We start from the raw sequence: 12,925 nt of genomic DNA, 5'->3' as shown, positions 1-12,925 counted from the left end.
CTCGTTGTAGTTGGATGTGCGAAGAATAATAATAATAATAATAATACTTCAAAAAAAAATACTTAAATTTTCATATAATGAAGAAAGTGGTAGAACGCAAAAGGCACATATTTTCCATTTCAAAATCTGGCCAATCAAAAGAAATAAATAAACAATCCCATCATTTTTATTAACCAAAGCACAAGATCTAGTATAGCAGCTTTATTCTCTAAGGAAGCACTTGTGGAACAGTAATTGGTGATGGTGGGAAATGTGGTTGTTCTTCAGCATCACAATAACCTTGCAGAATATCACCCTCTCGTGAAGTATACCCAAGGGAATGAAGCATTCCGGGCCAACAGTCATGGCCCACGATCCTTATGGCCCGGCAGCAACTTGGGCCCAAATATGTCTCACCGTTGAGGAAGAATGTTATGACCTCACCGGTGCATGCTTGCAGCTCAAACAATGACTCCCAGCAATTCGGAGGAGCCTCACCACCTACCTTCAGCCGCGCCGCCAGGGTTGTCGCCGTGGATGAGTGCGGCAACCTCATTGCACGTGCAGCATTAGTAGTGTTGGATATAAAAGCCATCATTATAAGAGCAATAAAAATGGACACAACAATGTGAGTGGAAGCCATCTTTGGGAGAGGAAAAAAGAGTGTATGTATATAGAGAAATGCAAGTCGAGATTTTTGTGATGAGTATAATGTGACTATGAGGTGAGCCTTATATAGAGCTAGGTGAGTGTGATTCTATGATGAATTGGTGAAAGGAAAGGTCAGGGACATGTGAAGAGACCATGAAAACGGCTCAGAAAAGTAGTGACTATTAATTTCATTGATAAATTCATATTTATTAGGCCGTTTCTATGCATTTTTCATTTATACCTCAATATATTGATCACTACACGTACATTTGAGCTATCATTCTTAAATCATACTACAAGGCGGTTCATGCTCTTAATTCCTAATGATCCACATGTTCTCTTCCTAATGTTCTTAATTATAATGAATATTAATGGACTATGAAAGGTTTATACAATTGATTCCCTTTTTTTTGGGTTACAGAATTGAATCCCTTTGTAGATCCAAGAATTGGACTATTGCCTTTCATTGTAAACTTTCTCATTTTCATATTTGTCCTTGGACTCACATACTTGTTTTAAAAACTAAGCTTGATTGGAATTTGGATTGATTCGCATAGAAGAAACCTAAAAGCCAATCTCGTATACCACTCATTGTCTACCATTACCACATACTTTACAATAATTGATAATTGATCCTTTAGCCTTTGCTTCTTTAAGCCTTTGCCTTTTCTACTAAGTCTTCCAATAATATATAGAGTCACAATGATGGAAACATGCTTTTTCATATGCGTTGTTGCATACGTGTATATAGTATATCCAAGTCCTACCTGCAGGGAACAATTATAAAAAGGAAATTATGTGAATTAACTTTCTGATGCAGAGAAATTGTTTCTTTTTGTATATATGCAACAAGTGTGAAAGAAAAAGTTCAATTTCTAATTTACAATTACTATGAAAATCAAGTACATATGAATTCAGAGTATAAGCTAAATCCATACAAAAATATCCTGTCATTTAATGAATACAACAAGAGGCATAGGGAAAGTGAGGACTTCTCTGATCAACATTGAAGACTATATGCATGGTCCCCTATTTTTCCTTTTAACCAAACTCACAAAGTTAGTGCTTATCAAAATAATTACTTTATTTGTTAAACCAGAAACTTATTAGTTAAGCTATCTACATAGGATGGTTCTTTTGTTAACATGTACCACTATAAGCACAGATAAGTAGTTAACTAGGTCCAAATTGAGTGGGTGGCAGGGCAGGTTCACCTTAAGCAATAACATACCCACCAAACCTGATCTCAGCCATCAAAAGTTAAGTATGATTGAAATCAATATAATGCTCTAATACAATTAGACTTTTTTAGCTTAGAAGATTTATTGGATCTTTAATAAATTATTCTAAAGGATTTTCCTCTCCAATGAGTGACTATCTCAGAGAGGTTTGGTGCTAATAAATTTTCAAAACATTAATGATAATAGATGGGTACAACCTGCTACATGATAAAGGAATCATCCCCACTTCCCTACTTATGTTTTAGGTACCATATATGAGCATGTGATTGTGATGCATTTGGGGACTTAGTCATATAGTTGTAAACATCTGTGCTATTCCTTCTCTTGTATTCTCTTGTTTACATGGAAAATTCAAAATATCCTCACCGATTGTGTATATTTGGAAATTTGGTACAGAGGAAATGATGGTGCGGTTGTTGTAAGCATATTCAGAGCCAAACCAGATCAGTCTATAGTGAAACATTTATCATACATATAAAAAGGGGCAGCATTGTGCATCAAAGTTCCCCTTAAGGCGAGTTCAGGGAAGGGTGCGACCACATAGTCTAATTGTACACAGTCTTACCTAGTTTTTCACACAAAAGACTTTTTCCAGAACTTCATCTTGCGGCCTTAGACCTTATTCACATGGCTAAGGCTCCCCTACATGTGCCATACATATGGTATTAAAAAATTGCTTTGTCTATTCCCCAGGAAATAGAAAAATGAAAAGTGCTGCTGTTTATTAATATTGTAGTTGCTCAATCACTTTCACAAAAGTCAGAAGGGAAATAATATGCAGTTATTTGCACTATCCGTATCACCATTTATTTTTTGTCTTGATCTTCTTTTGTTACATTTCATGAACAGAATATTTATTTCAGCCCCCTGAGTGAGAATTCAGTAATTAAAACAAAATTAACTAGCATGATTAAGAAAGAATGCTAACAAAAGTTGAATATATTTCTTGCTGAAATACAATTGAAGTCCCTTTTACAGAGGTTATACATGGAATTAATAGGATAAATTAGCTAGAAAAAAGAAAAAAAGAAGCTAAGATATTCTTATCAGTAATTTTCCGGTGAAGCAAAAAAAAAAGATATTCTTATCAGTGAATGTACTATAATGGTGCTTGATTATTCAACCTAATTTGAATATCAACTTATTTAACTAAAAGAGCTCAAATTGATTATAGATTATACAGATGTCACATGTATCTTAGAAAATTTCAGCTCGTGAAACATGTCAAAATATTAGTGTACCACAGCTGAACTTACCTAATTCACATAAAAAGCTAACAAACCCCCCATGAAGTCCTCATTTTATCCTCATTATCCTCCTCATGCCATGTAACCACGGTGGGGCTCCACCGCCACCACCGTCCATGCCACCATCAACAAACCATGGGCCCCGCAAAAAGTTCCAAGAAGCCATACCTACCATGTTTCATATGTTGCTTACTGTTAAGACTTAACAAACAAACACATAGTTAGTTACATCATGATTTCTTAATAACTATAATTGTGACAGTGTATTAGCAATTAGCACACATTTATCAACAAACATAAATAAATAAAATGGAACCCCACAGACAAACACATACATACATACCACACTGACACAAACACAGTGAGTGTCACACACTATTTATACTTCATCAGTTCATCCCACCTTGTTTTCCATTTTCTGTGTTCGCTTCTTGCTTACACGTTGAATTTCCCACCAAACCCGTGCCTAGATTGATTCTCTTTCACCTTTTTTCACAGTCCATTTTCACCTTGCTATAGCAAATGCAAGATAGTGTCAGTAACAGAACAACCCCAGTTCTTTTATCTGTTAGAAAACTTGGTTTCTCAAGAAAAGTCCCTTTCTTAATCCCTTTCTTAATCCATCTCTTAATAACTGCAATTTAGTAATGTGGGGTAGGTGGGTGTTTCATGATGTTGAGTGTGTGTGTGTGTGTTCAATGTAAAGTTGTGTTCTTTGTGATCTTTTGTGAGATGGGTCTCTCCTGTTTTTGAAGATTCAGGTGGTGGTATTGAGTGAGTGCTGCATTCAATGGACACCAATGGGAGACTAATTGCAGGTTCACACAACAGGAATGAGTTTGTTCTTATCAATGCTGATGAAACTGCAAGAGTGAGTGTGCTTTCTCTTTTCTTATGTTGCTTTGCTGCTTTGAAGAAATTGCAGCTTCAAAATGTGCTATTTTTACTTCTGTCCCTTGTTTCTTTCTTGTGGATTTCCATGCTGAATTACTAACCCAGTTTGTTTCTCTTGCATTCTAAGTTCTTCATTTTATTCTCATGGGCACTTCACACTTTGTACCTGCGTGAGTGTGAGTTTTCGTGGGAATAGTTTCTGAAAGTGTATTTTTTTTTTCTGATTGCAATGAGAGTTTCATTCTGCAATGATTTTACTAGCTGGTTTTTTCCTCCTCTTTGTTGATTGATACTCTAGGAATTTTCCATCCAAGCTCTTCCATTTGCTTTTCTGTTTTCCTCTACTTTTCGTCCAATTAAGTATCTTAGGGTGAACTATTTTGTTTCTTGCCTGTTTCTGTTTTCTACTCTTTCTTTATTTCAGAGCTAGTAATTAACTGCATGAAAAGTTTCCAATTTGATGCTGATTATTGTTCTTTCCCTCTTCTGTTAGTGTACTCTACTTTCTAATTTTCATGGCCTGGTGAGGTTAACATTAGCAATAACTCATTTTATTTGCAGGTCAATGCTGTTACAGAATTGAGTGGGCAAATTTGCCAGATCTGTGGTGATGAGATAGAGGTGACAGTGGATGGGGAACCATTTGTTGCTTGCAATGAATGTGCGTTCCCCGTGTGCAGACCTTGCTATGAGTATGAAAGAAGAGAGGGGAACAAAGTTTGCCCTCAGTGTAAAACCAAATACAAGCGCATAAAGGGTGAGGCTTCTTCAGCCAACTCTTGCTTTGAGCTCTTTGTTATGTAAGATAACCTGAAGAAATAGATTTGGCTAACAAAGTGACTGATATCAGGTAGTCCTAGAGTTGAGGGTGATGAAGAAGAGGATGGTGTTGATGATTTGGAAAATGAGTTTGACATTGGAAGCAATATCAGGTGCGACCATCATCACATTGCTGAGGCCGTGCTCTCTGCTCGCCTCAACACTGGTCGTAGTTCACAAATGGATGCTTCAAGAGTCACTACGCCATCGGAGTTTGATGCGGTTTCTGTGGCTGCTGATATTCCTCTCCTGACATATGATAACGAGGTTAACTGATTTGCAAGTCTCATGGTTGTTCTTGCTTTGGCTATGCCTTTTCTGTATCATAGTTGTCTAAATATGTGTTTTGTCAATTAAGGATGTTGGCATTTCTGCTGATAAACATGCGGTCATTATTCCTCCATTTGTGTCTCGTGGGAGACGGGTTCATCCTATGCATTTTCCTGATTCAACTGTGCCGGGTAAGTTGTTTTATTTTGTTCTGGTTTGTATGCACACATGCCTTGTTAACCTGTTGTATGTTCAAACTAGTTTCTTTGTCCTCTATCTTATTACAATTAATGGTGGTGGTGATGCAGTTCAACCCAGAGCTATGGATCCTAAAAAAGATTTAGCTGTTTATGGATATGGAAGTGTTGCATGGAAGGAACGAATGGAGGAATGGAAGAAAAAGCAGAATGAAAAACTTGAGGAGGTTAAGGACAAAGGGGGTAAGAACTGTGAAATAAATGGTGACCAGATTGATGACCCTGATTTGCCAAAGTAAGTGCTATTAATAATTCTTATCATGAACTTCAAAAAAAAAAAAATTCTTATCATTACTGTCAAAAAAATAATTCTTATCATTAGTAGATGGAAAATTTGATCCTAACTTGGTCAGGTTTTAGTCTTTATTTTAGATTGCTCAATACTGCAATTGAAGACTCGTCAATTGCTATCATACACTTGCTTTCTACTTGGTTTAACATATCTGATTTGAACCTGTGTTAACAGAATGGATGAAGGGAGACAGCCACTGTGGAGGAAGCTTCCTATTAGTCCAAGCAAGATAAATCCATATCGAATTATAATAGTGCTCCGAATTGCTGTTCTTGGCCTCTTTTTTCATTATAGAATCCTCCATCCAGTCAACGATGCATACGCATTGTGGCTTACATCAGTAATATGTGAAATCTGGTTTGCTGTGTCATGGATTCTGGATCAGTTTCCAAAATGGTGCCCAGTTGAGCGAGAAACGTACCTTGATCGTTTGTCACTAAGGTATATAAATATTATATCTTTCTACGTTCTTCTCCCATTGTGTGCCTGAGAGATTTCTGGTTCAATTATTGTATAGCTAATTTTATACATCTTAACAGGTATGAGAAAGAAGGAAAGCCATCTGAATTAGCTGATATAGACATATTTGTTAGCACAGTAGATCCTTTGAAAGAGCCTCCACTTATAACTGCAAACACGGTTCTGTCCATCCTAGCTGTAGATTATCCAGTGGGAAAAGTTTCATGCTATGTGTCCGATGATGGTGCAGCTATGCTCACATTTGAAGCCCTTTCGGAGACATCCGAGTTTGCAAGAAAGTGGGTTCCATTCTGTAAGAAGTTTAGCATTGAGCCACGGGCTCCTGAATGGTATTTTGCTCACACGGTTGACTATCTGAAGCACAAAGTGGATGCATCATTCATAAGGGAGCGCCGCGCTATCAAGGTTTGACTGCTTGTTCTTATTGTGCTTTTTCTTTGCTTCATTTGTGTAGTCTCAAACAAAACCAATGATGAATTGCATTACATTGCATCTTGTGTTTCTAATGGTACAGAGAGAATATGAAGAGTTCAAAGTGCGGATTAATGCACTGGTTGCAACGGCACAGAAGGTTCCTGAGGATGGCTGGACAATGCAGGATGGGACTCCATGGCCCGGAAACAATGTCCGAGATCATCCTGGAATGATTCAGGTGAGTAGTATTGTATGATGCAAATTTTTCTCTTTAGTCTAGACTGTGAAAATGCTGAGTCCATTTGGATAAGATTAAGTGTGATTCACTTGTATAGGTTTTCCTTGGCCAAAATGGTGTTCATGATGTTGAGGGGAATGAGTTACCTCGTCTTGTCTACGTGTCTCGAGAGAAAAGGCCTGGATTTGAACACCACAAAAAAGCTGGTGCTATGAATTCCTTGGTAGAGTCCCTTTATCTCTCTCACATAAACTTTTCTGATTTCTAGTGTCTTTACCCTTTTCATTTTCCCAACCAAATTTTTACAATGTGTTGGTTGATTGTTAAGGTGCGAGTCTCCGCAGTGATATCAAATGCTCCTTACCTACTTAATGTCGATTGTGATCACTACATAAACAACAGTAAGGCTCTTCGTGAAGCCATGTGTTTCATGATGGATCCTACATCAGGGAAAAAAATATGCTATGTTCAGTTTCCTCAAAGATTTGATGGCATTGATCGTCATGATAGATACTCAAATCGCAATGTTGTGTTCTTTGATGTAAGTAAGAATTCCTTGTTGATTTGTGCTACATATTTATACTTGGTTTGTGATTTAAAGGGAAAGGCTAAGATCTGTTTCAATGTATTTTCATAGATCAACATGAAAGGTTTAGATGGCATCCAAGGACCAATATATGTAGGAACGGGGTGTGTCTTCAGGCGGCAGGCACTCTATGGATATGATGCCCCTGCTAAGAAGAAACCGCCAACAAAGACATGTAACTGTTTTCCCAAATGGTGCTGCCTGTGTAGTGGATCTCGGAAGAAGAATAGGAATGTGAAAATGAGTCCGAGAAAGAAGATAAAGAATAAGGATGTTACAAAGCAAATACATGCACTAGAAAGTATTGAAGAGGGAATTGAAGGTACAAGATTCCTCAAATTGGCTATGCCTTTTAATCTGTGTGTATATGATGCATGGATACTTTAATTTGCTGACGCGATGTATTTGTGTTTCTCTTGAAATCCGAATCACAGGAATCGACAGTGAGAAGTCATCACTAATGTCACAGCTAAAATTTGAGAAGAAATTCGGGCAATCAGCTGTTTTCATTGCTTCAACTCTTATGGAAGATGGGGGCTTTCTGAAGGGAGCATCTTCTGCATCACTCTTGAAAGAAGCCATCCATGTTATTAGTTGTGGATATGAAGATAAGACAGAGTGGGGGAAAGAGGTAAGTATATGATAATATGACACATTTCATGGCTCTTTATTATTTATAGTTGTGTAACTTTGCTAAATTCTAATTGTGTTTCAGGTTGGATGGATATATGGTTCTGTCACAGAGGATATTTTAACAGGTTTCAAGATGCACTGCCACGGTTGGCGATCCGTGTACTGCATGCCTAAAAGGCCTGCTTTCAAGGGTTCAGCTCCCATAAATCTCTCGGATCGTCTGAACCAAGTTCTCCGGTGGGCACTTGGATCGGTTGAGATCCTGCTGAGCAGGCATTGTCCTATATGGTATGGATACGGCTGTGGCTTAAAATGGTTGGAGCGCTTATCTTACATAAACTCAGTGGTTTATCCTTTGACATCAATTCCCTTAATTGCCTATTGTACCTTGCCTGCTGTCTGTCTTCTCACCGGGAAGTTCATAGTACCTGAGGTAAGACTAAACCCTAAACCCAAACATTATTGGATTACTATTTGATTTTACATTCTAGAAATCAATTTAACATGTTTACTTCTTCATTTTGGTGTTACCAGATTAGCAACTATGCTAGCATCATTTTCATGGCACTCTTCATCTTTATAGCTGCAACTAGCATCCTGGAAATGCAATGGGGTGGTGTTGGCATCCATGACTGGTGGAGGAATGAACAATTCTGGGTCATCGGTGGCGCCTCCTCGCATCTCTTTGCTCTCTTTCAAGGATTGCTTAAGGTTCTTGCAGGAGTTAACACAAATTTCACTGTCACATCCAAGGCTGCAGATGATGGAGAATTTGCTGAGCTCTACCTCTTCAAGTGGACATCATTGTTGATCCCTCCTTTGACCTTGCTTATCATAAACATAATTGGAGTTATTGTAGGTGTTTCAGATGCAATAAACAATGGCTATGAGACATGGGGTCCTCTGTTTGGTAAGCTTTTCTTTGCTCTATGGGTCATTGTCCATCTATACCCTTTCCTCAAGGGAGTTATGGGAAAACATGAAGGTGCTCCTACCATAATTTTGGTCTGGTCTATTCTTCTTGCTTCAATCTTCTCACTTCTTTGGGTGCGGATCAACCCGTTTTTGGCTAAAGGTGACATTGTGTTGGAACTTTGTGGGTTGAATTGTGACTAGGAAATGGGAGACTTAATGCATGTTTGGAAATTCTTCCACGGTTGATTTTGAAGTTAGAATCAATTCTGGAAAGAAACATCTGTGAGTAGCACAGTCTGTTGAAAGAGAATATGATCCAAACATGTGGTTAGATGGTTAGATATATTTATATACAGAAAATATCTGCAATATGCATGAAATTGTGGTAAGAACTCCCTGCATGCAGCACAGTCTGTTGATGACAGCCAAAGGGGCAACGGCAGCAGGTTCATGTAGATACATAGAGCTATGGCCTGACTCACAAAAAAAACATTTGATTTTAGAGTTCCATTATTTTTTGTCATACATGTTTATTCTGTGGGTTTAAAAGATTGAGCCCCCAGATTACTTTGTAGTGGCAGGGGAAGTATGGTGGTTGTAATTTGTAATCAGAAGTGTTTCCAAATAGAAGAAATAGGATCTATAGTGGTTTTGTTCTCACTCTCTTGCATAATTCTTGCACATTTAACAAGGCTACCTGTGGATACCTATTCGCATCGATGCATGCCATTAAGACTCAATTCGAGCCAAAAAGTGAACAAAAATCTTATGAATTGGAATGAAAAGTTTATGTATGTTGCACTCAATTAGTATCTAAACACACAAATCACCATTTATGCTAGTCTTAGTACACCCCCCCTAAAAATTTAAAGGGCAAAGAGAAGAAGCTTTCTATAACCATAAGGTTCTGGGATCCGTCACCATCCATAATACACAAATCATTGGTGTATATTGAGCGCTTCCAAGAAAATAAAGTGCATGCTGGATGTTTTAATAGCCGCCGCCCGCCTGTAGCCAACTTTGTGTGTAAGCTATTGGAAATTATCACAATCAGAGATTTCTGTGTGAGCTACCATAAATGTCTGCACTTTATTTTTATTTGACTTTATAAAAGGCATTTATTTGAAGGGGCTTATCTCGTGAAAAAGGGAGTCCAGAGGAAAACAATGCCATTGTCTCGCGGAAGCTATCTCTGATATGACTGAGATCATTACCTTACAAAGTAAAAAACTATTCATTATTGAGAAAGGTTAGCAAGACAGCTCTGGACACATCTCATTCAAAAATTACACCACATTGAAATAAAAGAAAAAACCATAAAGATTGGTGAACAACTGAAGCGTAGAACTTGAGTGAGATGAGGAAATAAGAGATAAATTATATATGTGAATATGTGATACACAATATGTGATGTGATATGAAAAAAGAGATGAAAAATGAGGTATTTAAAAAGTGTCGTTATTGTTGAGTGATTATGAATTAAGACTAAAGAAAAAAAATATCATGTAACTTTTTATGCATGTGAAATTCTTTTTTTCTTGAAACACTAGTGTTTTTACCCCGTGCGTTACACGGCGAATATTGATCTCATTATTTAAGCACGATTAATGAATTAGGCTTAATAGCTCTTTTGGTCCCTCACTTATCACAATTTTTCACTTTTGGTCCCTTTAGGAAAAAATTAGCAAAATTAGTCCCTCATATTTACACACTTTTGCAGTTTTCGTCTAAATAGGGATCATTTTTGCAAACAAATAAGCAATGTGGAGGACCAAAAGTGCTAATTTTTTATTGGGGACCAAAAGTGCAAAACTATGATAAGTGAGGGACCAAAAAAGCTATTAAGCCTTGAATTAAGATATGAAAAATTGAAAAATGAGCATTCAACCAAACAAAATCGCAATGAGTATTACACAACTTGCAAAATTTGACAAAAACTTTATATACATTTAATCCTAAATATTTTTAAAATTATAAAAAATATACTTAAATTAGATTAAAAATTGTTCCCAAGAGTTAGCAATAGTGGTAAAAGTTAGGAGCCATAAGGGAAGGATGGGAATGAAGAGTTAGCAAAAATTATTAGTTTTTACATGAACTATTTCTTGTGTAGAATGTTTTTCCTCGTCGAACTTTTTTACCATGTAATCTAATCATAAGTATATAGTACTCATTTAAGAAAAATGTTTTAAAATTTGACTGAAAATTTGGCCTCAACTACTATTATTTAGTACTCATTTTAAATTTCAAACTCAAATCTCAATTTTTTTTTACAATTTTTAAAAAAGGAAATTCATTAACTTAAATTGAATATTGACTCATTAATCAATGAGATCATTCTATAAATTATATTTATTTCTTAAAAAATTAAAATAAACCTAATTAATTATTATGAATGAATTTACAAATGATTTAGGGTGGAAAGAAAAGCGTATTCTGTGTCTGAGCAAAATAATTTAAAATCTGAGTGAAAAATTGGATCAAATTACTTTTATTTAGTACCCATTTAAAATTTCAAACTCAAATCGCAAAATTATTTTTTACAATTTTAAAAATAATAAATTAATTAAATAAAATTAAATATTCGCTCCTTAATCTATGAGATCATTCCATTATTTACCTTTTTTCTAAAAAAGGTAAAAGAAACCCCAATAATTATTATGAAAGGAAAAATCAAAATCTACTCATTAAAACGGAACTGACTCTTTTTTTCATCATTCCACTCCGAAATTTCATGTTGCCCAATTAGAATGTTTTTTTTTTCTAAATTTATTATTCATTTCCTTTTTACTTAAAAAACGGATTTGCCTTATTTATACTCATAACTAACTAAATCTGATTTTGCATAAGAAAGTTGATTATGTACTGCCCTCATTAAATTCAATATTTATTTTATTTTTTCATTAAAACTAAAGGATTAAGCGTTTACATTTTTTTTAATATCACACCATAAATTTTGACGCAAGTACTATTATTCACAACCAATTTTCAATTTCAAATTTCAAACTCAAATTTCAATATTAAACTAGCGGAATTACCCGTGCAATGCACGGGTTACTTTACTATATAGTAATATCTAAAATTTGTATAATATTATATTTATGAAATTTTGTATAACTTTATATTATATATATATAAAAAATGTTTGTCAGAATATATATATATATATATAGATATATAGATATAGAGTTGATTATTGAATAAATTTTATATATTAATGTTTTCTAAACAATTAAGAGATGTTAATGTCAATTGAGAAAAATCTTTTAGATGACAATTTTACATAAGATCATATTTCATATTCATTTTGTTTTCTATTCTAGAACTCTCAAGCATATTTTTCCTTCATATGTTTGCAATTGGCCTAATTCATCACTCCTTTATTAAAATAAGACATCTTATGTCTTCCCTTGAACTGGTCTCACTACCTGCCCATCCTCAATATATTTTGCAATATTTGACTGAGTGTCTCGTATACTCATTCCCTTGCTTCCCAAATGATTGAGAAAAATACCAAAGCAAAGTTAAATTAGAGAAGATAGAAGAAAAGAACTCCACATAAAGTAGAAGAAAATTAGCAAATCATGCACAATTTTAAGGAAATTATCGTTGACAAAGTCATGCATGGCCGGTTAAAAAAATAAGAAAATGGGAAATAGAAATCATGAAGAAGAAGATAACACACGATATATCATGGAAAAGTGAAGAGAAGAAGTGCATACATGCCTGCGCAAATGATGAATGTCTCTGGAGAAGTAGAATCCTCGGAGGAAAAAAAATCAGGGGAAGATTAGATGAAATCATGGAGAAAAGATAGCACAATTTTTTTTGGTACATCGGAAAGATAAATTGCACCCGCAAGGAATCGATCCCTGGACCTCTCCCAACCCAACCCATATGTCCCTCAGCTCCTACCACTTGAGCTATCCTACGGGGACAAAGATAACACAATTAATTATAGTAGGGAAAAGAGAAGAGGAGAATAACTTTAAATGATAGAATACATTAT

At 35.7% G+C, this 12,925-nt stretch overlaps 2 protein-coding genes across 4 annotated transcripts; one reads left to right on the top strand and one right to left on the bottom strand.

Annotated features, from left to right (window-relative positions):
• Nucleotides 1-92: 92 nt before the first annotated feature.
• LOC130720251 (egg cell-secreted protein 1.1-like) lies at nucleotides 93-794 on the bottom strand. Its single transcript, XM_057570880.1, has one exon. It carries the CDS (start codon nucleotides 620-622, stop codon nucleotides 209-211), a length of 414 nt encoding a protein of 137 aa, XP_057426863.1. The 5' UTR covers nucleotides 623-794; the 3' UTR covers nucleotides 93-208.
• A 2,639-nt stretch (nucleotides 795-3,433) lies between these two features.
• On the top strand, nucleotides 3,434-9,632 carry LOC130717547 (cellulose synthase A catalytic subunit 2 [UDP-forming]-like). 3 transcript variants are annotated; one of them, XM_057567799.1, is made up of 15 exons: nucleotides 3,434-3,772; nucleotides 3,874-3,989; nucleotides 4,574-4,769; nucleotides 4,863-5,098; nucleotides 5,190-5,292; nucleotides 5,410-5,593; nucleotides 5,825-6,091; nucleotides 6,190-6,535; nucleotides 6,645-6,782; nucleotides 6,880-7,005; nucleotides 7,111-7,323; nucleotides 7,420-7,690; nucleotides 7,803-7,999; nucleotides 8,084-8,434; nucleotides 8,536-9,632. In XM_057567799.1, exons 2-15 carry the CDS (start codon nucleotides 3,909-3,911, stop codon nucleotides 9,115-9,117), a joined length of 3,291 nt encoding a protein of 1,096 aa, XP_057423782.1. In that variant the 5' UTR covers nucleotides 3,434-3,772; nucleotides 3,874-3,908; the 3' UTR covers nucleotides 9,118-9,632. The 3 variants fall into 3 exon arrangements, with proteins under 3 accessions (XP_057423782.1, XP_057423784.1, XP_057423781.1); XM_057567801.1 differs by having other exon boundaries at nucleotides 3,434-3,776; nucleotides 3,880-3,989; XM_057567798.1 differs by having other exon boundaries at nucleotides 3,435-3,989.
• The last annotated feature ends 3,293 nt before the right edge of the window (nucleotides 9,633-12,925 follow it).

Source organism: Lotus japonicus, chromosome 5 (genome assembly GCF_012489685.1).
Source record: "Lotus japonicus ecotype B-129 chromosome 5, LjGifu_v1.2".
Taxonomy (NCBI): Eukaryota; Viridiplantae; Streptophyta; class Magnoliopsida; order Fabales; family Fabaceae; genus Lotus; species Lotus japonicus.
The sequence above is the reverse complement of the archived record's forward strand: the minus strand, read 5'-3'. Positions and strand labels throughout refer to the sequence as shown.